This window comes from Pseudorasbora parva, chromosome 4, assembly GCF_024679245.1.
Source record: "Pseudorasbora parva isolate DD20220531a chromosome 4, ASM2467924v1, whole genome shotgun sequence".
NCBI classification, from domain to species: domain Eukaryota; kingdom Metazoa; phylum Chordata; class Actinopteri; order Cypriniformes; family Gobionidae; genus Pseudorasbora; species Pseudorasbora parva.
Window position 1 is genome coordinate 49,572,537 of NC_090175.1, and position 23,691 is coordinate 49,596,227.

The 23,691-nt window shown below is 41.7% G+C and overlaps 1 protein-coding gene across 1 annotated transcript in view; it reads right to left on the bottom strand.

Annotated features, from left to right (window-relative positions):
• myo15ab (myosin XVAb) overlaps nucleotides 1-16,565 on the bottom strand; it is a 50,544-nt gene extending 33,979 nt beyond the window's left edge. Inside the window, exons 1-22 of the mRNA XM_067442837.1 lie at nucleotides 16,523-16,565; nucleotides 13,723-13,805; nucleotides 13,577-13,640; nucleotides 13,030-13,139; nucleotides 12,284-12,358; nucleotides 12,083-12,185; nucleotides 10,903-11,006; nucleotides 10,522-10,585; nucleotides 10,313-10,426; nucleotides 9,403-9,564; nucleotides 6,233-6,346; nucleotides 4,526-4,584; nucleotides 4,319-4,442; nucleotides 4,049-4,144; nucleotides 3,571-3,702; nucleotides 3,362-3,487; nucleotides 2,462-2,539; nucleotides 2,083-2,237; nucleotides 1,882-1,927; nucleotides 1,147-1,271; nucleotides 889-1,006; nucleotides 622-797 (exon numbers count right to left, since the gene is read on the bottom strand). Of these exons, the coding sequence (XP_067298938.1) occupies nucleotides 622-797; nucleotides 889-1,006; nucleotides 1,147-1,271; nucleotides 1,882-1,927; nucleotides 2,083-2,237; nucleotides 2,462-2,539; nucleotides 3,362-3,487; nucleotides 3,571-3,702; nucleotides 4,049-4,144; nucleotides 4,319-4,442; nucleotides 4,526-4,584; nucleotides 6,233-6,346; nucleotides 9,403-9,564; nucleotides 10,313-10,426; nucleotides 10,522-10,585; nucleotides 10,903-11,006; nucleotides 12,083-12,185; nucleotides 12,284-12,358; nucleotides 13,030-13,139; nucleotides 13,577-13,640; nucleotides 13,723-13,805 (2,228 nt within the window). The 5' untranslated portion in view covers nucleotides 16,523-16,565. The remainder of the gene's footprint in view (nucleotides 1-621; nucleotides 798-888; nucleotides 1,007-1,146; nucleotides 1,272-1,881; nucleotides 1,928-2,082; nucleotides 2,238-2,461; nucleotides 2,540-3,361; nucleotides 3,488-3,570; nucleotides 3,703-4,048; nucleotides 4,145-4,318; nucleotides 4,443-4,525; nucleotides 4,585-6,232; nucleotides 6,347-9,402; nucleotides 9,565-10,312; nucleotides 10,427-10,521; nucleotides 10,586-10,902; nucleotides 11,007-12,082; nucleotides 12,186-12,283; nucleotides 12,359-13,029; nucleotides 13,140-13,576; nucleotides 13,641-13,722; nucleotides 13,806-16,522) is intronic.
• Between the last annotated feature and the right edge of the window lie 7,126 nt (nucleotides 16,566-23,691).

Sequence of the window (23,691 nt, forward strand, 5' to 3'; positions counted from 1 at the left end):
TATATGTGACCCTGGACCACAGAACCAGCACGGGTATATTTGTGGCAACAGTACATTGTATGGGTCAAAATTATCTATTTTTCTTTTATGCCAAAATCATTAGGATATTAAGTAAAGATCATGTTCCATGAAGATATTTAGTAAATTTCCTACTGTAAATATATAAAGCATATATTATTAGTAGTAATATGTATTGCTAAGTAAGGACTTAATTTGGACAACTTTAAAGACAATTTTTTTCAATATTTAGTTTGTGCACATTCAGATTCCAGATTTTGAAATAGTTCGGCCAAATATTGTCCTATCCTAACAAACCATACATCAATGGAAAGATGATGAACATATGACACAAATCTCAATTTCAAACAAATTTACCCTTATGACTGGTTTTGTGGTCCAGGGTCACATATGTTTTTTAAACATAGATGTAAAACCACATTTGGAGGTGGCTTAAAATGGATGCGAAAACACCATGTCTGATCTGTGAGAGCAAAAAATCCACTGTGCCAGTGTAAACACAGCAAAAAGCTGATGTTAACTAATTTCCCTCTAGGGTTCAAATCCCTGAACTTGCCAAAATGACCAGGACTCTATTTGGATTCTCCAGGGAGGAGGAAGTACCTGGCCAGGTAGCCCTTGCAGTGAGCCTGAAGATTTGTCATGTCCAAACGGAACTTGAGGAAATTCTTCCGGACAAAATACATCCGTACGTAACGCTGAAGGGTCAGTGCAGCAACATGCATCATACGATCACGTTTACTCTCCAATAACTGATTCACTTCCTCCTTTAAAAAGATCTAAGAGTAAAAATTATTTAAACAAACATTACACAATGTAAAATTGTCCGTTTTTTTTTTAAAGAAAGCTACATTTTATGATTCTGCTTACCTTTGACACACCTACTTGATAATCTCCTTTGTTGATTGGGCAGAGCTTCATTAACATAATGACACAGTTATCTCCGTCTGGAGGTGGTGGCTTCTTCATTCCCAGCAGGGCTTTATACCTGGGGACACATTGGCAGAGATCAAAAAGATCTGTATTCCATACATGACTAGCACACGTCTATTTATAGCACTAGACTAGATTACATACTGCACGTCACTACACCCATAAGTAACAAGCACCAGCTGTTGAGCAGGATACCTGTTTAAGAATTTATGGAACGGCACTCTGACTGGATAGCCCTCCTTCCTGATGCGGATTGTGTCCAAGATTCCCGAATATCTAAGCTGAGTAGCAACCAACTCAGGGTCAAATATACCAGGTTCCTGAATGGACACACAATTTGTTTTTTTACAGCAAAAATATTAATATTGTTAAACATTATTTATCATTAAAATTTAATTTATTCCAGTGATAGCAAAAGCTAGCTGCTGACTTGCTGCTCAAGAAACATTTTTTTATTAATACCTTTAAAAAAAAGTATTTTTCTTCAGCTAAGATGCATTAAATGGATCAAAAGTGAAAGTAAAGACATTTGTGTTTCAAAAAGATTTTTATTTAAAATTAATTCTGTTCTTTGAACTTTTTCTATTCATCAAATAACCCTGAAAAAAAGTATCACAAAAATATTAGGATGCAAAAGCTGTTTTCAACATTGCGAATAATAACCATTAATAATAATAATAATTTAAAATGGTGATATTTCACAATGTCACTGTTTATACTGTATGTTTTAATCAAATATTTGCAGCTTTGTTGTGCATTAGAGACTGTTTTCAAAAACATAAAACAATGTTTTAATCATTAGTAGTTTAAACTGTGGGTGCTGCACTGAGGTTTAAACTGTTAGGGTTAAGTGTTTGTTCTCATCCCTAAACAAAACCTAAGTCTCTAATACAATAGTAAGAGTGATACTTGCATAATGTCTGCTCATACCTTGTTATTATTTGGCTTTATGCAGCGCACAAAAGATGGGTTGCACCTGAAAAAAGTGATTTAGAGAGATTTAACTGACTAAATCAAGTCTGCCAAAGAAACATATTAAGAAGAAATAAATATATGTATGTTTGTCTAATCTTTGTGCTAATATGCTTGTGTAATATTGTAAATCTCTTTGTGTTTAGGAGTGTATAAGACCTCTCCATTTTGTCTAGGAGCTCCTGTAGTGATTGCTGGAACTTGGCAGCCACAGTAGAGGGCTGGTATCGCCGAGTCACTGTGCTGTTCCTGTTCATTGCTCCTTTTTGCTGATTCAGCATCTCAGCATGCTTTATGAAGAGATTGGACACCATCTAGAAAAAACACCCACATATGCAAATTACAAACATACATTTACATTCATACTTCAGATTAAAAATGAAAAATAATAATAATATCCATTAACAGAGGGAATTGTGGCATCTAATTAATATTGTATCAGTTTAATTAAAACATTTTTAGAGAAGAAAAATAGGATAGGCTTTCACATACACACAAAACACACATCAGAAGCATGCATGAGGATACATGGACTCACTCGGTTCTGGCTCTGCATGAACAGATCCAATACTTCCTGCCGAACCTGATCGTAGTTCTTATCCAGAAACTTATGGACCTAAAATCAGTATATCCTTGTGTGAGATTCTCTTTCAACAGGCTTGAAACATTAAAACCTCAGTTCCTTACGGTAAATTAATTAAAAGTTACTAGAAGCATTACAGTAGAACTATGACCTCTGACCTTTGGAATGACATAATAGAGTGGTGCAGGTATGATGTCACTTTGTAGGCTGACTGTGAGTTTGCATCACACTGGTTCCCTAAATAAAAACCGAACAGGATTTTCCCATAGACTTTTGGATTATTGCATAAAACAAGCTCTGTGATCAACCAAAGCTTATGATTCTTTCACATTTTGCCCATCAACTTTTATGAATTTTGCAGTTGCCAGAAGTAAAAGATTAAAGGTAGCCTATAAACAAATTAACCACGGCCCAGTGATTTAAACGGCCTTAGCGTTCATCTAAAAAAAAATTCCCACAACGTTTGAGTTGGAATATTTGTTAAAAGCACAATAATAAGCATAACGAGGCTGTAAAAGCCGACTGAGTTTACCCGTTCAGTTTGATGACGTTTAATCTACTCGACAGCCTCTGTAGTCCCACTTGTTAGCCACCGCCACATAACAGCTAAAAAAAAATGCGGGTAGGGTAATACTGATGTATTTTATGCCATGTGAATGTGTCTTGAGCTTGTGTTCACCACAGACCAGACCTTATTTCAACCATTTAACCAAAACCCCATTCAAAAAACCCATTGACTTCGGGACGAGGGAACTGGAAGTGCTAAAAGTCGAGTCTGTATTTTGGCCTACAAAGTGATGTCATATATGCACAACTCTGTTGTCTAATTAAGATACTGCTTGTGATTCCTAATACCTGGTAAGTTACACGCCCAGCATAGTGATAGACAGTAAACTCTGGCAGTGGCATTTTTGGCTTGGAGTAAAGGGGGTTGTTTCCATGATGATAGTGGCACTTCTGAAGGAAGGTGTTGTCAGTGGCCTGTCAAATGTTAAAACATGTGGTGTTAATATACCAGGTTTCTTAATCTATCCCCAAACAACATTGAAATTCAAGTGTATAACCTGTGGAAAGCCGCTCTGATCATCAAGGATGCGGAGAATCCCATGGGGCTTTGCAGCGATAAGGTCTATGCATGCCTGGTTGTCAGTGAAGGTCAGTTCTTTCCAGTTGATTTGCTCTCGAATGTACTCTTCCTACAGCAAGAGTGTGCTGTTTTATGTTTGAAATCAATATTTTAAGGAAAACCCTGTATCAACATTTCTACATACACTACTGTTCAAGAGTTTGGGATAAGTTAATGATTTTGTTTTTTTGTAAGAAATGAATACCTTTACTTAGAACTGACACATTAAATTGATCACTGACAGTTATAAACAGGTATAAAACAGTTATAAAATATTTCTATTTCAAATAAAAGCTGTTCATTTTAACCTTCTAATTAAAGATGGTGTCCACCATTGATTTGCCATCACAGGAATAAATCATTTTCCAAACTATATTAGACAGAAAATAGCTGATGGTGGACACCATAATTCTCACCTGCTCCTGTTTGAAAATGATTTTGCTGAAGAAGAACTGCAGGGTCTCATTGGCATAGTTGATACAGAGCTGCTCAAAGCTGTTGAACATCAAGCTCTGGAGGATACAGACCAAAATGACATGGAGAAATATGCAATTTATATGCAATTTAGAAGGTCTAAATTCCTGCACATTTTGCCTTTAAGGTAAAAATGTATCTAATATAAATAATAATATAGAATTGGCTTCTGTTCTGTGTTCGTGCAAGTGCATGGGAATGTCAATGTATACCTCAAACCCATATATATCTAGTAAAGATATGGACAGCGCCTCGTTTCTGGGGTAGACCCGTCCATTGATGCGTTCTGTCAGCCATTGAAAGATCAAGGAATAAAGGATCTTGGCAACTGCATCTCTATGATTAAAGTGGAGAAATACATTCTTAAAATGCAATGAAAAGTTACTGCAAATAACTAGAAAATGTCTTGTAATGTGTACCTGGCATCCACAGCACTTTCTACTGAGAGGGGAGTATATATCTTCTCTCTCATTGCCTCCTGAAAAAAACAAACAACACACGCTTAGGTACTGTGCATGTTTAAATACCCATAAATATCAAAATCTAGGTATGACACATCTTGCCCGGAAGTCAGGAAACAGGCTTAGATACAATTTCACTGTCACATGCACGCACGCACGCACGCACGCACGCACGCACGCACGCACACAAACACACACACACACACACACACACACACACACACACACACACACACACACACACACACACACACACACACACACACACACACACACACACACACACACACACACACACACACAGACAATGTCACTCACACTGTCACAGTCAGCGTGTGCAACTGATACAGTGATATGTGACAGCTGATCCAAGTAAGTGGTGGAGTAAACACAAACCTGTGAGCTCTGGATAGCAGAGCTTTACTTATTAAATGAGCAAGATGCTCAACATGACACAAACCACAAACACTGACAATCACACTGTATTCCTGTAACACCTCTGTTTGAATAAAAGCTAACATAAAAATGCTTAATATTGACACAAATTTCACAATTCGATTAGATTCCCAAGTTTATAATTCAATTTCAATTCGCTTCGATTAATTTTGGGCTTATCAGGTACAGTGCATGGCAAATTTCCTCAAAGAAAAAGTTATATCTCTCAACTAATGCTGTAAACTATGCAGAGAACCCCATGAGAAGGATTTAAGTTGTACTGTATCTTTCAACATAACTTCTGATGTTCATTTATGTTTATTGCGTGCTGTAACTAGTAGTAAAGCAGAAGAGATGTTTGGTGCGCTCCTCCTCACTGTGGGTTTGCTTGAACTAAGGTGCTACAGCGATAGGACCCAAATTAATCGATACAGAATCTAATTGAATCAAAATGAAACCGAATAGCAAGCTTGGGAATCTAAATTGAATCAAATTGTAAAACGGTGTATCAATGACCAGCCCTAGTGTCAATAACTTTGTTTTTTCCCTTTACTTTCTTGTCAGAATGCACCAGAGTGCTTCCTTTGCATGCTACAAATCATAAAAATAAATCTTATGGAGAGAATGCCCACAGACCCTACACTACAGGGTTTTAATTGAGAAACATTTTCACCTTGTGAGATTGGAGGTCTGAATAATGCTATAGAAATACAACTGACCTGACTTTATCCCGTCTGTCCTCGTTAACCTTCATTGATCTCTGTATGATGTAATGTTAAGCTAACTTGGCAGATAGCAAGCTATTAGGTGTTAGGATTACTCAAGCCCTTAGCAACCCTTGATTAAATTACCGTGGTTTCCATAGAGCTGAACTCAGAATAATTAAATTAGGTTACTGGAACTCCATTAACACCATTAACCATTAACAGCAACCTGCTTATATGTCATTGCAATTTTTCTTTTTCTTTCTTCCGTTTTTCTCTTTCTTTCTGCCCCAGAAAATCTGAAAAATTAGGATCAATGAACTAGAGCTTAGTGCATACACTCTAACATCTGTGAACCTCTGTGAACCTGAGAGCCTACACTCTGTGAGTCTGAGTACACTCTTAAAAATAAAGAACATTGGAAAAGAAGGAATGGAAAGATGCCATGGGTTCTTCATGGAACCACAGATCTATTCAGAGCACATTATGCATTTTTGTAGCAGTGTTTGTGTAAACGTGTATGTACCGTCATTTTAAAGGTGATGGCTTTCTGCAGACCCTCTGGAGAGATCAGCAACAGATCGGCTACAGCACGAATCTCCTGAGTGCTCACCACACCAGCTGTCTCCTGCACTTCTGTCTGAGACGAAGAACCCAAAGCACACGGTCCACAAGACTGTTTACTTTGTCCATCTATGATTTCTATATTTACATAAAACTTCAATCAACAAAACTGCTATTTAGGGCAAAACTACAAACATCTTTGATGTGTGACAAACGGGAAAAGCGGGAAGACAGTGTCAATTTCTTAATTTATTGTCACATGCCTGTCCTGTCGTGTGTGCACTTGTGGGTTTTGTTATGTTGAGCATGTGCTCGTGTCCCTGTCAGTTCCCTCCCCCTTGTTATCTGATTATTGGTTAATTTGCCCCACCTGTTCTCCCTCATTATCTGCCTTGTTTGTTCCCTTTATAATCTCCTTGTGTTTGTCAGTCTGTGTTGGATCCTTGTGTAATGTCTGCGTCTTCCGTCCTCCCCGTGATTCTGTTGGTTTGTTTAAGTTTGTATTTATATTATTCTATTATGTGTTTTTCCCCCTCGTGGGTTGTTGTTTTGAGTTTATGTTTTATTTGTTATAAATATATATCCTTTTCTGCACTTGAGTCCTCGCACCATTTCCTTTGTCTGTAACGTGACAGAAGGATCCAACCATACTATGAGGACTCAGCAGAGAAGTTCTCCCTCGGTGCCAGTTCCGGGGGTCCCGAGTCCGGGAATCCCGAGTCCAGACATGGCCTGGAGGGCCGTAATGGGAGGGTTTGTGGTGGCAGTCCTGCATGCTTGGGAAAAGCACAGGGTGTCATCCACCACTCCGGTGGTCCCAGTTCCGGTGGATCGTGCGCCGGTGGTCCCTGTGCCGGTGGATCATGTTCCGGTGGTCCCTGTGCCGGTGGATCGTGCTCCGGTGGTCCCTGTGCCGGTGGATCGTGCTCCGGTGGTCCCTGTGCCGGTGGATCGTGTTCCGGTGGTCCCTGTGCCGGTGGATCGTGCTCCGGTGGTCCCTGTGCCGGTGGATCGTGCTCCGGTGGTCCCTGTGCCGGTGGATCGTGCTCCGGTGGTCCCTGTGCCGGTGGATCGTGTTCCGGTGGTCCCTGTGCCGGTGGATCGTGTTCCGGTGGTCCCTGTGCCGGTGGATCGTGTTCCGGTGGTCCCTGTGCCGGTGGATCGTGTTCCGGTGGTCCCTGTGCCGGTGGACTCCGTTCCGGTGGTCCCGAGTCCGGAAACGGCCTGGAGGGCTGTGATGGGATGCTTTGTGGTGGCAGTCCTGCATGCGTGGAAGGAGCACAGGGCTTTATCCGAAGCCCCGGAGGCAGTTCCGGTGGTCCCAGTTCCGGTGGATCGTGTGCCGGTGGTCTCAGTTCCGGCAGATCATGTTCCGGTGGTCCCAATGCCAGCAGATCGTATTCCGGTGGTCCCAGTGCCGGTGGATACTGCTGGACTGGAGAAGTTTCCCCAACGCCCTGCCTGCGCCGCTGAGGCGTCCTGCTCTCCGTGCGCCGCTGAGGCGTCCTGCTCTCCGTGCGCCGCTGAGGCGTCCTGCCCTCCGTGCGCCGCTGAGGCGTCCTGCTCTCCGTGCGCCGCTGAGGCGTCCTGCTCTCCGTGCGCCGCTGAGGCGTCCTGCTCTCCGTGCGCCGCTGAGGCGTCCTGCTCTCCGTGCGCCGCTGAGGCGTCCTGCTCTCCGTGCGCCGCTGAGGCGTCCTGCTCTCCGTGCGCCGCTGAGGCGTCCTGCTCTCCGTGCGCCGCTGAGGCGTCCTGCTCTCCGTGCGCCGCTGAGGCGTCCTGCTCTCCGTGCGCCGCTGAGGCGTCCTGCTCTCCGTGCGCCGCTGAGGCGTCCTGCTCTCCGTGCGCCGCTGAGGCGTCCTGCTCTCCGTGCGCCGCTGAGGCGTCCTGCTCTCCGTGCGCCGCTGAGGCGTCCTGCTCTCCGTGCGCCGCTGAGGCGTCCTGCTCTCCGTGCGCCGCTGAGGCGTCCTGCTCTCACCGCGCCGCTGAGGCGTCCTGCTCTCACCGCGCCACTAAAGCGTCCTGCTCTCACCGCGCCTCCCTGGCGCCCCCTGCACTCACCGCGCCTCTCTGGCACCCTGCTCTCACCGCGCCTCCCTGGCGTCCTGCTCTACCCGCACTGCCCTGGCTGCCTGAACTCTATGGGCCGCCCCGGCCGCTTGAACTTGGTGGGCCTCCCGAACTCGGTGGGCCGCCCTGGCCATTCGAACTTTGTGGGCCACCATGGCCTCCTGAACTTTTTGTTTTCCTCGTTCCTCCCTTGTTTACCCCTCCCTTGTCTGTACCTTCTTTGTCTGTCCCTCCCGTGCCCCCCTGGTCTGTCCCTCCCGTGCCCCCCTGGTCTGTCCCTCCCGTGCCCCCCTGGTCTGTCCCTCCCGTGCCCCCCTGGTCTGTCCCTCCCGTGCCCCCCTGGTCTGTCCCTCCCGTGCCCCCCTGGTCTGTCCCTCCCGTGCCCCCCTGGTCTGTCCCTCCCGTGCCCCCCTGGTCTGTCCCTCCCGTGCCTCCCTGGTCTGTCCCTCCCGTGCCTCCCTGGTCTGTCCCTCCCGTGCCTCCCTGGTCTGTCCCTCCCGTCCCTCCCTGGTCTGTCCCTCCCGTCCCTCCCTGGTCTGTCCCTCCCGTCCCGCCCGGGTCTGTCCCTCCCGTCCCTAGTGGAGCGTCTGGTAGCCGCTCCTTAAGGAGGGGGTAATGTCACATGCCTGTCCTGTCGTGTGTGCACTTGTGGGTTTTGTTATGTTGAGCATGTGCTCGTGTCCCTGTCAGTTCCCTCCCCCTTGTTATCTGATTATTGGTTAATTTGCCCCACCTGTTCTCCCTCATTATCTGCCTTGTTTGTTCCCTTTATAATCTCCTTGTGTTTGTCAGTCTGTGTTGGATCCTTGTGTAATGTCTGCGTCTTCCGTCCTCCCCGTGATTCTGTTGGTTTGTTTAAGTTTGTATTTATATTATTCTATTATGTGTTTTTCCCCCTCGTGGGTTGTTGTTTTGAGTTTATGTTTTATTTGTTATAAATATATATCCTTTTCTGCACTTGAGTCCTCGCACCATTTCCTTTGTCTGTAACGTGACATTTATTGAGGCTTGTGTGCAAACAAAAGTGAAAGGAATTTTTCAAATGTTTATGTGCACAGTCATTACCTCTATTCTATGAAAAAAGACATTGCCCAGGTGCAGTATGGACGACAGAACTCTGAATATGCTGCTCTGGTCTTCAGGACTGAAGTGGAGAATTTCCATGGCACTCTGTAGCCTCCTGAAGTCCTCCCCATCATCTTTCCCAATGATCTCACAGTTACCACCCTAATATGAGCCATGATAAATGACATAAATATGACAATTATACAGTACCTTACATAAGCGCTCTTATAAAATAAAGGTGTACCTTTGATTTACCTAAGGACACCTAGATAATAATGAAATATAAGAATGGTATTCTTAAATTATACCAGAAATATACAAAACTAATCTAAGTTTGGGATCAGTAAGAATTTTTGTACGAAATGATTTTATCAAAATGCATTAAATCAATAAATGCATTAATTTGAAGTGGCAGTAAAGACATGTATAATGTTTATATTTCAAGCAAATGCAGTTCTTTTTAATTTTCTATTTGTAAAAAATCCTGGGGGAAAAATATTAAGCTTGTATTATTAAGATTTTAACAGTGATAAGAAATGTTTGAGCAGTGAAAGATTAGAATGATTTCTGAAGGATCATGTAAAACTAAAGACAAGAAAAATGCCATCACAGGAATACATTACATTTCATATATTTAAAATTGTAATCGATGATCATATTTCAAAATGTTTGTATTTTTGATCAAATAAATGCAGCCTTGGTGAGCATAAGAGAAGCATAACAAAAAGCAATTTCTTTTAACAGTAGTGCAATCTGAAATCCTTATAATTTAGTATTCCAGTAACACAGTAATTTTAGTAAATACAATACTTGATCAAACGATTCACCAATATTAATGGACAATTTATTTTATGTCTACTTATTTTTCAGTGTGTCTCTGTGACTTGCATTTGTAAATGTCTGCATTTACCTGGTTCAAGTAGTAATAGGTTTCAGCCTCCTGTAGGTAGAATGCCCGTTTCATGTGAGCAGGAAGTCCTGCCAGCATCTCATAAAAGATGTGGTAGTTTCTCTCATCTTTGGCCTGCACACATACACACAGACACAGTCCCAAATGTCAGTGATCACTACAGGGCTTTTTTAGCCTTTTGTAAGTTAAAAGTAAAAGAATCAACCAACCTGAAAAACAATCCTGGACTTCTCCAGTAGATACTGCGAGGTTATGGCACCACTGATCACCCCTCTGATACGAACAACAATACACAGATTGGTCATGTGTATGAACTTTCTTTGGCCCTACATGAACCTCTTCAATTGTCTTTCCATTTCTCTTCCTCGCTTTAACATTTAGAGGTAAAATAGTAACCTTACTGTCTTACTTTCACACGAGGTCAGGCGGTACTGTTCTAGTTCCCTTACAGTGTTGCCTCTCAAGCAACAATTTCAGGCTTGAGAGACATTAAAGATTTATGCAATTTAACATTCAAACATTCAATTTAACATAGCATTAACAGTTTTTCAAAGAAGTATTGTACATTATAAAAATAAGAAAATACTCACTCCTCCAAAAAAACCTCCACAAATTTTCCAAAGCGGCTGGAGTTATCATTTCGGACCGTCTTAGCATTCCCAAATGACTCTAACAGAGGAGTTGCCTCTAGAATCTAGATATTAAGAAATTAAAACTTACTTACAAATGTATCCAGCAATTTTTACTAGGTTAGAGTAATTAGGCTATCAGCAAAAAACTAAACAAAAGGTAAATTGCACAGATTTACCTCAATCTGTACAGAGGAAAGCATTAAATAGAAATACAAAAAAAGAAACATTATACATCAATTAACAAACACTGCATACATCATAATGCATGGATTCAAACTAAATATTATCTACAATAAAATATTTAAAAACCACTAGGCCAGTGTTATATATTTTGTTCAGTTGATAGTACAATATCCCACATGTTTCCAAATATTTGTAAATCATGAGAAAATTACTATTTTAACCAAGGAACTGGGACGTGTGAGGTCCCGTTGCCTGTCAGTAGTGTCATATCTGCGTTACACTCGGTTTCTGTTTTTTTTGTTGTTGTTGCAGAAACGCTTTACTCTTACTGCAGTGTGCAAAAAGTGTCACAACAGCTGCCGAGCGAACGCACAGAGTAACATTATAACATAATTTTCAACACAGTCAAATGTATCTAATATGATAAACAGAGCTGTGATACCTAATACTCATGACCGGAACAGTAACATTAATAATCACATCCATGAACATGATTTCTGTCCGAGTCTTATCCCAATAGTTTTTTTTACCGGCTGTGAGGTGAAAACCACATGTCCCAAGATTCTGCGCTCAAACTTAGTGTCATCAAACTACACCTTTGTTTTGAAAAGATGACCTCTGGTGGACTGAAAAGTTACATAGTGCACCTTTATTGAAAAGTACTAACAAAATCTAACAAAAAAATGTTAATTAAAGTTAACATTAACAACCCTAACCATACCTAACCCTACTGATAATTTTAACCATTAACTACCCTTAAAATCAGAAGGAAAGGAAGGGAAACAAGAATGTTGTCTAAGCCCCAACTCAATCCCTTATCCCTAAAACTTGTTCAAGGACCAATAAGGATGCTGATCCAATAACATATCAAACCAGGCAAAATCACAGCAAGTGTATGAAGTGCACAGGTGATAACTGTCTATGAAGAAAATACAGTGTGTACCTATGATCTTACACACGTACGTACCTGTTGTGTAATGTTCCTCTTATGGTGAATAGCAGTAAGGTACCGCAGAACCAGTTTAGTCGCCTCTGTCTTTCCAGAACCACTTTCCCCACTACAATACAAACACTTCACTAATATAACATTACATAGACAGGCAATAATGCATCCACACTACCACATCCTCTGCAAATACACATACTATCACCTCACCTGATAATGATGCATTGGTTTCGCTTGGCATCCATCATTGTTGTGTAGGCAATGTTTGCAATGGCAAAGAGATGACTGAAAACAAACATGTATAAGAGAGCAGGTCTACATACTGTACACTTTTGAATGTAACTATAATCACAGATAATTGTAAATGGAAGGAAGCTAAAATCTTTAGCTTCATTTTCTCTCCCCTTCTTTCTTAGACTTTTAATTAACACTACCATTCAAAAGTTTGGGGTCAGTAAGATATTTTAATGTTTTTGAAAGAAGCACTTTATGCTCGCCAAGATCAAAAATACAGTAAAACAGCAATATTGTGAAATATTATTACAATTATAAATAACTATTTAAATATATTTTAAAATGTAACTTATGGCAAAGCTGACTTCTCAGCATCATTAATCCAGTCTTCAGTGTCACTTGATCCTTCAGAAATCATTCTAAAATGCTGATTTGCTGCTCAAGAAACATTTCTTATTATTATGAATGTTGAAAATGGTTGTACTGCCTAATATTTTTGTGTACCCACCATGACAAATTTTTAAGGATTATTTGATAAATAGAAAGTAAAAAAAAAAAAACATTTATTTGAAATATATATTTTTTGTAGCATTCTAAATGTATTTAATGTCTCTGTGTGTTTTCTTTAAGCTAGTGTAGTATGGTTTTCGAGAATCAAACTGGGCAATCTTCTACCAGGAGTTGACAAATAAGAAAATGCATTTAGAATTGTTGTGACTCACGGTGGGTTATCTCCCAAGCCATGGCCCTCGTACTGCAGAACCATATCAGTGCCATAGATGTTAAATAGCTGGTACGGATTCACAGATACCAGAATACTGCCAATGTATGTCTGTTTAGAACACAAAGGAAATGTAGTTAGGTTCAGAAGAGATTTGAATAATAGTGGTAAAGGTCTATTCAAAGTATTGAGAAAACATTTTATCAAACATTTAATTTCAAAATGGAGTCAGTTATTCTGTTTAGTGGCCTTTCCGGTGAAGTATTTTCTGTAATGTAATATTATGATGAAACATTAAGTGCTTCAGTTGAGAACTTTGCACAGATAAGGGACTGTATGGTCCATAATACCACATGTATGTGAGAATATCTATTTGATTTGTGCATATTTATCCGGAAGAATTTTAGAGCATTAGAACATCCTTCAGTGGTTGTTTATAATAGATTGCATGTAAAAAAAATTTTTTGGAAATATATTTGTACAAAGTAAATAGAACTAGCAGACATTTTGGTGATGTATGCTTACTGGGACATGAATAAAAGACTCACATAGATAAGCTCTTGATCAAATCGAGTCTTCAGGTTTATCAATACTGCTGCCTCAGTAAGCTCTCTGAAAGAAATGGAAGAATAATTATTTATTTTAATTCAAATGATCAATTTCACATATATTAGGTGTATTTATGCTGACATACTCCATTTGTGTCATGTCCTCAGCTCCATCACCTTCCCTTTTTGCTCTGTAGCTGATAGTAGGCAGGCTCCTTATAGAATACATCTGTTTGAAAAAAACAACAACTTGTGCTCAGAAAAAAGAAATAAATTATGCAATCTGAGAACATCCAAAGAAATTTAAGAAGTCATTTTCAATTCATTAAATTACATTAGAGAATATCTTCTCAGATGAATTAGGTCAAGCTATCTTTTCTAGGGCCTGCACAACAATAATGCATAGATGCTTATCACTGGTCAGCAAGGAAACCTGAGAGGAGTTATAATCGGCCTTGTAAATCTCATCCGATGTAGTTGCGGACTGCAGCTTAAACCTGATGAAGATAGGTGAGCTTGGCTGGACTTTTTGTTAACGCTCAAAGCCTAATAGACTTGTTAGATCTGACAAATACATCGCTGTCTTCTTGATAACATTACTAGTCAAATTAAACCATCAGCTTATTTAATTCCTTCTTAAAATAAACATTCAGATGTAGAAGGTTTAGCAAATGCTATAAATATGAATCACAAGAAAAATCCTGAAATCACTGTTGCATTCCAGTGAAGAGAGGCATCTCTTAGTTTTTCCCTATATTTATCTGCTTCCAAATTAATATTTACAACAGCAGAAGAGAAGAAAATTAAGGCATGATATAGATTTAATAGCTATGTTTTCATCAAAAGTTGTGAATTTAACTTTGAAATGGGAATATTGCATAAAACATTTGCCAAAAGCAGTTCCCATCCAGTAAGTCGAAAATAATAAAGTTGTGACGGATAAATGGCAATAAATATCACTAAGAAAAACGGAAGTCACTGCAGTAGGAAAAGCCATTCTACACTCTAAGGCTCCAATTGAAAATGTTATAGTGACTGATCACATTTAAATTGCAATTTTCAATTCAATTTAATTAACAGATATTCAATTTGCCAACTGAACAATTTAGATGTGATCAGTCACTTGAAAATTTTCAATTGGATACCTGAATTTTTTTTTTCCAGTGTAGCCTATATAATCATTTTCAAATATAATATATTACTCCTCAGAGAGCGCAGATGAAACGCAATAAACACAGTCATGTTAACTTTCTTTCAGAGGTGGATGCTTGCTGTTTGGGAGAGCAGACAGTTCTGGGAGGTAATTATACCCAACCACTTTGACGACAGACTTTACTCAGGCTGGCATTTCTGAACTAAAGCATTACCAATATAGCATTTCAGAATCTGTGCAACCAGTCCATTGGTTGGTCCAGTTATGCAGTTATGCCACGATACATCTTTTTTGATGCACATTATGAGTAAATATGTTTCCATCATAGTTTATGTGGATGCCTTCCTATTGGATAAAAAATGTCAGACTCAGGCGAGCACATACGTTTTAAAGGGGGGGTGAAATGCTGTTTCATGCATACTGATCTTTTTACACTGTTAAAGACATTACGAAAGTAACAGGCTACGCCCATCAAAGCGCTGGCTCTTAGGCTGCGCTGCACAGGTAATGTGCACAATTAACAATGACATCAAAAAGTGCGTTTTTGGTTGCCAGACAAAGACAGTCCTGCACAGATTCCCCCAAAACCCCGCGGTAAGGCAACAGTGGATGGAATTTGCTTTTCCGGATCAGCAACTGAGTTGCGCGAATGTTTATATCTGTTCGCTGCATTTCGGTGCCGACTGTTTCATAAACAAGGCCCAGCTTGACGCCGGATTTTCCAATCGCCTAATGCTGAAGGATGGAGCAGTCCCAACGTTAGAACCGCGGGCGGTGAGTTAGACTGCTTCAAATGTCTGTGTCTATGCTCATCAAGTAGCCCAAACATGATCACGTATAGTTACTATATATATTACTATATATAGAAATTGATCAATGGAGCATGCGATGTGTAGTGCGTGTACATTTGTTTAGCTGGCCACTATATGTGTAACTTTATGTTTGTGTATTGTAAAAACACTCCAAACAACAATACACAAAGAGTGGGGAAATATGTTGAACTAAATAAGCGCGCTTCTTCATTCAAATGTGCTACTATTCCGTGTTGTCTACACAAACCACGCGTAAACACACACACACACACGTGCACAACTGCACTTCCCACATGTACACCTTCAAAGACAAAAATACGACGATATAATTCAAGTATAAATATGTAAATAACACAAGCCGCTAAGCATATTATATAGTTAGTGTATAACTTGTACCACATAGAGACGTCCTGCTCTAGTCGTTTTTGCTGCTGCTCCTGTTCAACTGCAGCCTCTGGGTCTGATTCCGGATCATAGATGTATGGCTGTATCTGATTAAAAGCCATATTTTTAGTTTGAATAAAGTTTTTCCCGCTGTTAGGGATGACACAGCTTTACGACGCACTCAACACGGCGGCACACACGTCACTATTTAGCTCCGCTCACACGATACGCCCCCACCCGCTCTGCTTTTTTCGGAAAGACTCGGAACAGCGCATCTTTCTTATATAATTATTAAAAAAATAAAGACTTTTCGGAGATATGCAGGATGCAATGCTACTCTATAGGTACTCAAGATTGACATGACACTGACTGAAACTGAGTGTTTCACCCCCCCTTTAATGCAAATTTTTTAAATATATCTGTATCTTGCCGTTTCTATCCAGTGTTTTTTATATCCCAAATGTGAAAAAAAGTGGATGGAAAAATAGCTAGTGTCTCTGAGGCAGGGAAAATGCAATGCATTTGGTAACTTCTGATACCATTAGTTAAATAAATAATTAACCAACTAAGGTTAGTATTATTTCTAAAGTGATTTACCTTGTCATACCACTGTCCTCTTGGCTCCCCTTCACGATCTGGTACCCATTGCAGCTCTGTTTCCCCTGGCCTAAGACCAGCAGGTGGGGGGGTAAGGTGTTCCATCATTTTCTCATCACGATACATAGACCATTTGATGAGGTTCTGTACTGTGTCGTGAGGCAAGACTTTTTCTGAAGCCCACAGGTCCTCTGCAGTTTGCCCCTCTCTGGCATTTTGAGCCCAGTGCTCTTCTGGCCCACCTGGACCTTTCCGCTGTGGTTGAACCACAACATAACGACCATCTGGCCCAATAATCACCTGCCCAGAGGATGTCATATAGTTGGAGATCCCTGAAGGTAGTTGGTAAGAGGCATTTTTCAGGTTAGAATTCTTTAGAGCATCGGTTAAATGTGGCGAGGTGGGGACATCAAATCCTTGAGTGAGGATTGATCCATCAGGTAATCTGTATCTGGCATTGCGGAGGTTTTGATTTAAAAGTGCCTTTGATAGGTCTGGACTGGTTTTATGTCTTCGAGGATCTGCTGAAATGATAGATCCATCTGGTAGCTGGTAAGCGGCCCTGCGAATGTTTTCATTCTGCAAGGCATTTCCAATGTTTGGACTCATTGGTTTATATAAAGCTTGTGAAATTACAGATCCATCTGGAAGCCTATAAGAGACATTCCTCAGATCATCATTTCTCAGGGCAGAGAACAGAGTTGGGGATGTAGGTTTAAAACTTGCATCAGCACTTATTATGGAGCCATCAGGTAACCTGTAGGTAGCTTTACGAATATCCTGATTCCGAAGTGCGCTTGACAAATTTGGAGATTTAACTTCATAACCTGGTCCACTTATAATTGACCCATCAGGTAAACGATAGCTGGCATTTTTCATTTGTTGGTTCTGGAGTGCTGCTGATAAATTTGGGGAAGTAGGTTTGGATTGCCCGTAGTCTGATGTTATTAATGTGCCGTCCGGCAATCTGTAAGTTGCATTTCTAATGTTTTGGTTTTGGAGTGCATTGGCTAGATTCGGAGAAGTTGGTTCCATTGGCTGATCAGTCATTATTATTGTTCCATCTGGCAGTCTATATGATGCCTTCCTAATGTTCTCATTCTGAAGTGCACGTGACAGGTTTGGTGAGCTTTGCGGTTGTCCTGCATTTACAAGAGTTCCATCTGGAAGCCTATATGTTGCATTCCTCAGATTTGGATTCTGCAAGGCATTAGACAGGTTTGGAGAAGAAGGTTGCTGTAAATGAGATTCTGGGTATATTATTGTTCCATCTGGAAGTCTATAAGAGGCATTCCTCAGATTTCGATTTTGCAAGGCATTTGACAGGTTTGGAGAAGAAGGTTGCTGTAAATGAGAGTCTGGGTATATTATTGTTCCATCTGGAAGTCTATAAGAGGCATTCCTCAGATTTCGATTTTGCAAGGCATTTGACAGGTTTGGAGAAGAAGGTTGCTGTAAATGAGATTCTGGGTATATTATTGATCCATCTGGAAGTCTATAAGAGGCATTTCTTATGTTTCGGTTCTGCAAAGCATTTGAGAGGTTTGGTGAGAAAGACTGTTGCTGTCGTGGGTCCATGCCTATTACGGACCCAGCAGGATTAGTACCATATGCTAATGTCCCATCAGGCAATTGGTAATTGGCACCACGAAGTTGGGGGTTGTGCAATGCATCAGACAAATAAGGAGATTTCCTAGGGTCCTGGCTATACCCTGGCACAGGTGCATAAGGGGAGACCATTCCCTGAACAGGTGCTCGGTATGATGCTTTACGAATATTTTGGTTCTGCAAAGCTGTTGAAAGAGCGGGAGATCCTCTTGGATCATAGCCAGGGGGAACACGCGATCCCCTGCGACGTAAATGTGTTCGGTAAGAAGCATTCCTGACATTTTGATTTTGAAGAGCATTTGAGAGAATGGGGACAGCACCTGGCTCTTCAATGTAATCATAGCCCGTCTCTACCTGATTATAGGGTGAATGTGACATCTGAAGGGATGATCTGTATGATGCATTGTGAAGTTGTGTATTGTGAAGAGCATTGGACAGCAAAGGTGATGCTGGCTGACCTGGAAATTGTTCAAATGCTTCCACTTGAGGAAGATATGGGGAAGAAAAAGAAGGTTGTTCAGGGATTTCACCAAACTGAGCCACTTCAGGACCATAAGGTGAACCTGGTCTTTGCAAGGGCGACATGTAAGAAGCTTCTCGGAGCTGAGTATTTTGTAAGGCATTTGACAAAAGTGGAGATCCCATCTCTGATGTACGTTGATCCAGTACAGCCCTTTCAGGATTATATGGTGAGTGTACTGGTTGCAATTGGGAGAAATGTGCAGCATGGCTTAGATTAGGGTTTTGCAGGGCAAGGGAGGAAACTGGTGAAGGTGGTTGACCAGGAACCTGTGGAACATTAATGACCTCAGGAGCATAAGGCGACATAGGCTGTTGGAATGGTGAAGTATAGGCTGCATTGTGGACCCTTTGATTTTGGAGGGCACTTGTAAGCACTGGTGACTGAGGTACACCCCTAATGATCTGATCAAATTCTACAGGAATGTGCTCTGTACCAATGGGTAAAGGAGATGCAAATGAAGCATCATATAATGGAGGACCAGACAGTATAGAAGTAGGCAGAGCCCTAGGGGAAGTGGAACGCATTGGTAATGGAGAACCATGTATGATAGATGGATGAGGAGAGGCTGGTCTGGAGAGATGTCTAATGGAAGGCTGAGGAGATGGAGGGGGCATGTGTTTTTGAGAAAGCTGTGGTGAAGGGGGCATCCTGCCAGGTGCATGCCTAAGTGACTGTCTGGCCATGAGTGGACGGCCACGACCAATGGGTCTCTGTGGGTTTCTCATTGCACTGGGTGTTCCTGGGGGAATAAAACGACTTTGTTCCCTTATGCCCATCCCAGTATGTTGACCTGAGAGTTGTGGAGAGGATGTGAAGTCCTGTGGCATCATGGACCTGTTACTACGTATGGATGTTCTAAATGGTCGTACATTTTGTGTTGGTGTTCCAGAATGACCGCCTCTGCCAGGATATGGTTTCACAGCTCCCATGGGAATGTTTGGACGTCCCCGTCCTCGCAATCGACCTCCAGGGGACCCAAAATGTGGAGAATCCTTCATAAGGCGAGTGGACCTGCGGGAGAGGGTGGGAGAGGGGGATCTACCTTGCATTGGTGGTTGCTGGGAGTCTGGTTCTACAGCAAAACTTCTTCGAGAGGGAGTAGGTGATGCTCTTTGTGCCATTAATGGTGACTGTGGTCTGTGACGATCCCTCTGTGGAACACTGGCCATGGTTTGCATACCCATCTGAGGGGAAGGAGGAGGACTCACCCGTCTAAGTGGAGATGGAGAGGCTTGGAATTTCTTGGCACCAAATGGACGATGAACTTGTGTGGGTGAAGAGGGTGGACTGGGTCTCCTTATTGAGGCACGAGGGGACTGTGGTGGGCTTCTCCTCCGGATAGATGCACGAGGTGAAGCTGGAGGACTGGTATAGAGAGATGGAGCCCGGGAAGGCATACGGCCAGACATTGGCTGAGGAGATGGTGGGGCCTCTCTAAAGGACGCCTGAGGCTGTAAACGTCTAGGGAATGATGGTGAAGTGGGTGGCCCTTCTCTAAATGGAGCCTGAGGCTGTAAACGTCTAGGGAATGTTGGTGAAGCAGGTGGACTTTCTCTGAGTGGAGCCTGAGGCTGGAAATGTCTAGGGAATGCTGGTGAAGTGGGTGGCCCTTCTCTAAATGGAGCCTGAGGTGGTAAACGTCTAGAAAGTGCTGGCGAAACAGACGGGCTCATTCTTCGTCCAACTGGAGATGGAGGGTGTTGAACATGACTTATTGGAGAGGGCACACCTCTGGCTAGTCTTGGCGATGGAGGTGCTCCCATGCCTCCAATGCCACGCACAGAGGGCTGTGGGGATGGGCTTCTTCTCATAGGAAGTGGACTAGCAGGATACATGGATAGCTGTGGGGAGGCATGGGGGCTCGGTCTGCGTATAGGTACAGGAGAACGTCTAACTTCCATTACCGGCTCTCCAAAACCTGCAATGGAATCCATGGGTACCATGGGTGACATAGGCATATGTATAGGGGAGGGCATCCCTGCTACTGACCTCCTGCTTGGTGTGGGAGATGGTGGAAAGCCACCAGCTTGAGCCATATTTGACATACGCTGACTGACAAATCCCTGGGGATTATTTGCTTGCTTAATTAACATAGCGGTTGGTGTAGGCACTTGAGGCATCATGGGATGAATCATTTCTTGTGGATACACTGCCTGTGAAAAACCACCATCCATTGAGGCTCCAGGTGTATATGCATAATTTTCATACTGTATGTCTGACATTTCTTCAAAATCATATTGTGGAGGCAAAGGCGGAAGCTCAACATCAATCCTTTCCCTACCAAAAAGCTTAACTTGGGGTCTTGGGACTCTGAATTCCATATCTCCATGAAAGGGCTGCACTGACTCCATTGAAAAATCTCCATACTTCTCACCATACATTCCATTAGCTTCTTCACCTTCCATAATATCTTGCATTGGATAACTATATGGATCATAGGTATTGTAGGCAGATTGCAGATATGGATCAACATCTGATTCACTGTAATTAACTTGATAATCCTGCAAATAAAGATCACCATAATCTCCATAAACATCCATATATGGATCACTTGATATTTCAACTTCATATGGGTCACCATAGAAGTCTTGAAGGTCATCATAATATCCAAACTGAGCCTGGGCATACAAATCTATTTCATTCCCATATTGACCATAGCTGTTCCCCATTGGGTACTGATTATCATCATAGTACTCAATGCCGTCATCGAAATATGGATCCAGTGGATGCTGTTGACTATAGTAGCCCATTTGCTGTGGGTAATTGCCCATTTGCTCCTGCGCTGCATAGGGGTCATTGTAGTCCATACCATCATCATAAAATTCGCCCTCATCCTGCATAGCAGTGTGAAAGTCATAGTATCCATCCTGCATCTCATAATAGCCTTGATCATGTGATTCCATGTCATAATAGTTACTTGGTTCCTCATAACGAGAGTATTGCTGTGGAAATGAAGTGTGTTCCTGCATTTGGGCGTACTGTTCACCATACCTGTTAGAATGCTTTGGGATTGACTGTCTATGAAATGCACCCCTATCCACCCTGCTCTGGTTATCATAATCATATTCTCCAGCGTCATGTTCATATCCATAATTGTGATACCCTGAAGGAGCCCGGATACTAGCTTGGCGACTGTTGCCAGAAAAGTTATATTTTTTGTTGTTTTTCCGGCCAAAGGCATCACCTCTTCCACTCTGACGGCCCTTAATGGAGAGGAACCTCTTGGTCAGCCAGTTTGTTGCCCCAGCAATCTTGCCTAATAATTGACTCCTAGATTTAAAACCATCCCCATCCCCTGCATTCTTTTTCCCAAAAAGCCCTTTAAAAAATCCCGGTTTCTTCTCTGCTGCATTAGAATTGCCACCTAATTTAATAAGCATATAGGTTGGCTTCGGCCCCGATTGCTCTTTTTTTTCCTTCTCCTTTTTCTTCTTTTTGCTGTTTTTGAAACGCATCATGAACTTTGGAGCATTTCTCAAGAGAGATTTTCTTCTTTTTTTCTTAAGCAAGCGATTCTTCCGTTTGCCAAGACCAAGGAACAGCTTGGAAGTGCTCTTAAGTCGTTTCTTTGAGCTCTTCCTCTTTTTAAATCCAGAGAACCTCATGAATAGTTTTGAGGTATTTTTGAGTCCTCTTTTTGCTTTCTCTTCAGGTGGTGGCTGAGGGGGAGGCACTTCCTTCTTTTTTGCTTTCTTCTTCTTTCCATCATCCTCTGCTTTAGATTTATGATCTTTTGATTTCTTCTTTGCTTTCCTATCCTCCTCTTCACTTTCCTCCTCCTCATCCTCATCATCCTCTTCATCATCATCCTCATCTTCATCAGAATCAGGCTGTCTCGATTTGGACTTTCCCTTTGCAGTTTTACCTTTAGCATCTTTTCCACCACCACGCTTTCTTTTGCCTCCATCTGACTCTTCATCCTCATCCTCCTCACTCAACTCTTCATCCATCAACTCTTCATCTGACTCCTCATCATATTCAATAACCTCTTTCTTTCCCTTGCCTTTATCCTTTCCCTTCTTACCATCATCTTTCCCTTTTCCCTTCGGTGGTTCTTCTTTTCCTTTCTTCTTGTCATCTTTCCCACCCTTTTTGTCATCTTTTGCTCCTTTTTTGTCATCTTTTCCTTTCTTTTCTTCTTCCTTTGGCTTGCTTTTCTCTGGTTCAGGTTTTCCTCCTTTCTTGGCTGCTGATTTTGAGTCTTTTTTGGCTGGCATTTTATCCTTCTAAAACCATGCTAGTCTACTTCCTTTCTGCCAAATGATAAATAAAAATGTGATTAAACATATTTTATTAACATGAAACAACACACAAACTACAATTTAACAATACAACTAAAAATTTACAACAACCGTTTTGTACAAATTACATTTAAAGATTTAAAATGATGCTACAATTACGACATCTTTCTTTGCAAAACCAACCTTAAACAATATAGGATCTTTTTACGCACATATTTTCTAAATGCTCTGTATAAGGATGATAAAGGAAGAAAATAGTCTTACCTGTAGTTGATTTCCCTTTTTCTTTTCTCAGTACTGTCATAGATGAATTTAGAGAGCGTATAAATCTCTGTTCACATGGTTCCACATTCCACAGCACCATACGTAGTCTAGAAAAAGGATATTTCCAGCAGACGTTCTTGGATAGAGATCTTCTGTTGTTGAGGTACGTCTGTATGTTTCTATAACCTTACATGCACTCACTCTCTCCACTTCTCTTCTTCTGTTGATCATCAAGACAGAGAGGCACACCTTCCTGTACTTCTCAGAAAATGAACAAACAAATAATTCCAGCACATGCAGTCATCAACTATGATATGCCATCCATGAGTGACTCAGACAAGGACTGTGTGTCTGTGTAAGTGAGAGGATGTGTCAGGTTTTTAGTTCTGTTGCAGCGCTGTAGAAGGAACCTTAATTTGTCAGCTCTACTTGCCTTGGTGTAACTTAAGCTTGGGTCTCATTCCAGCATAAATAATGTAAGCACAGAGGCCTGTTACTACACAAGCTTGCACACACACTGTCACACTGTCAGA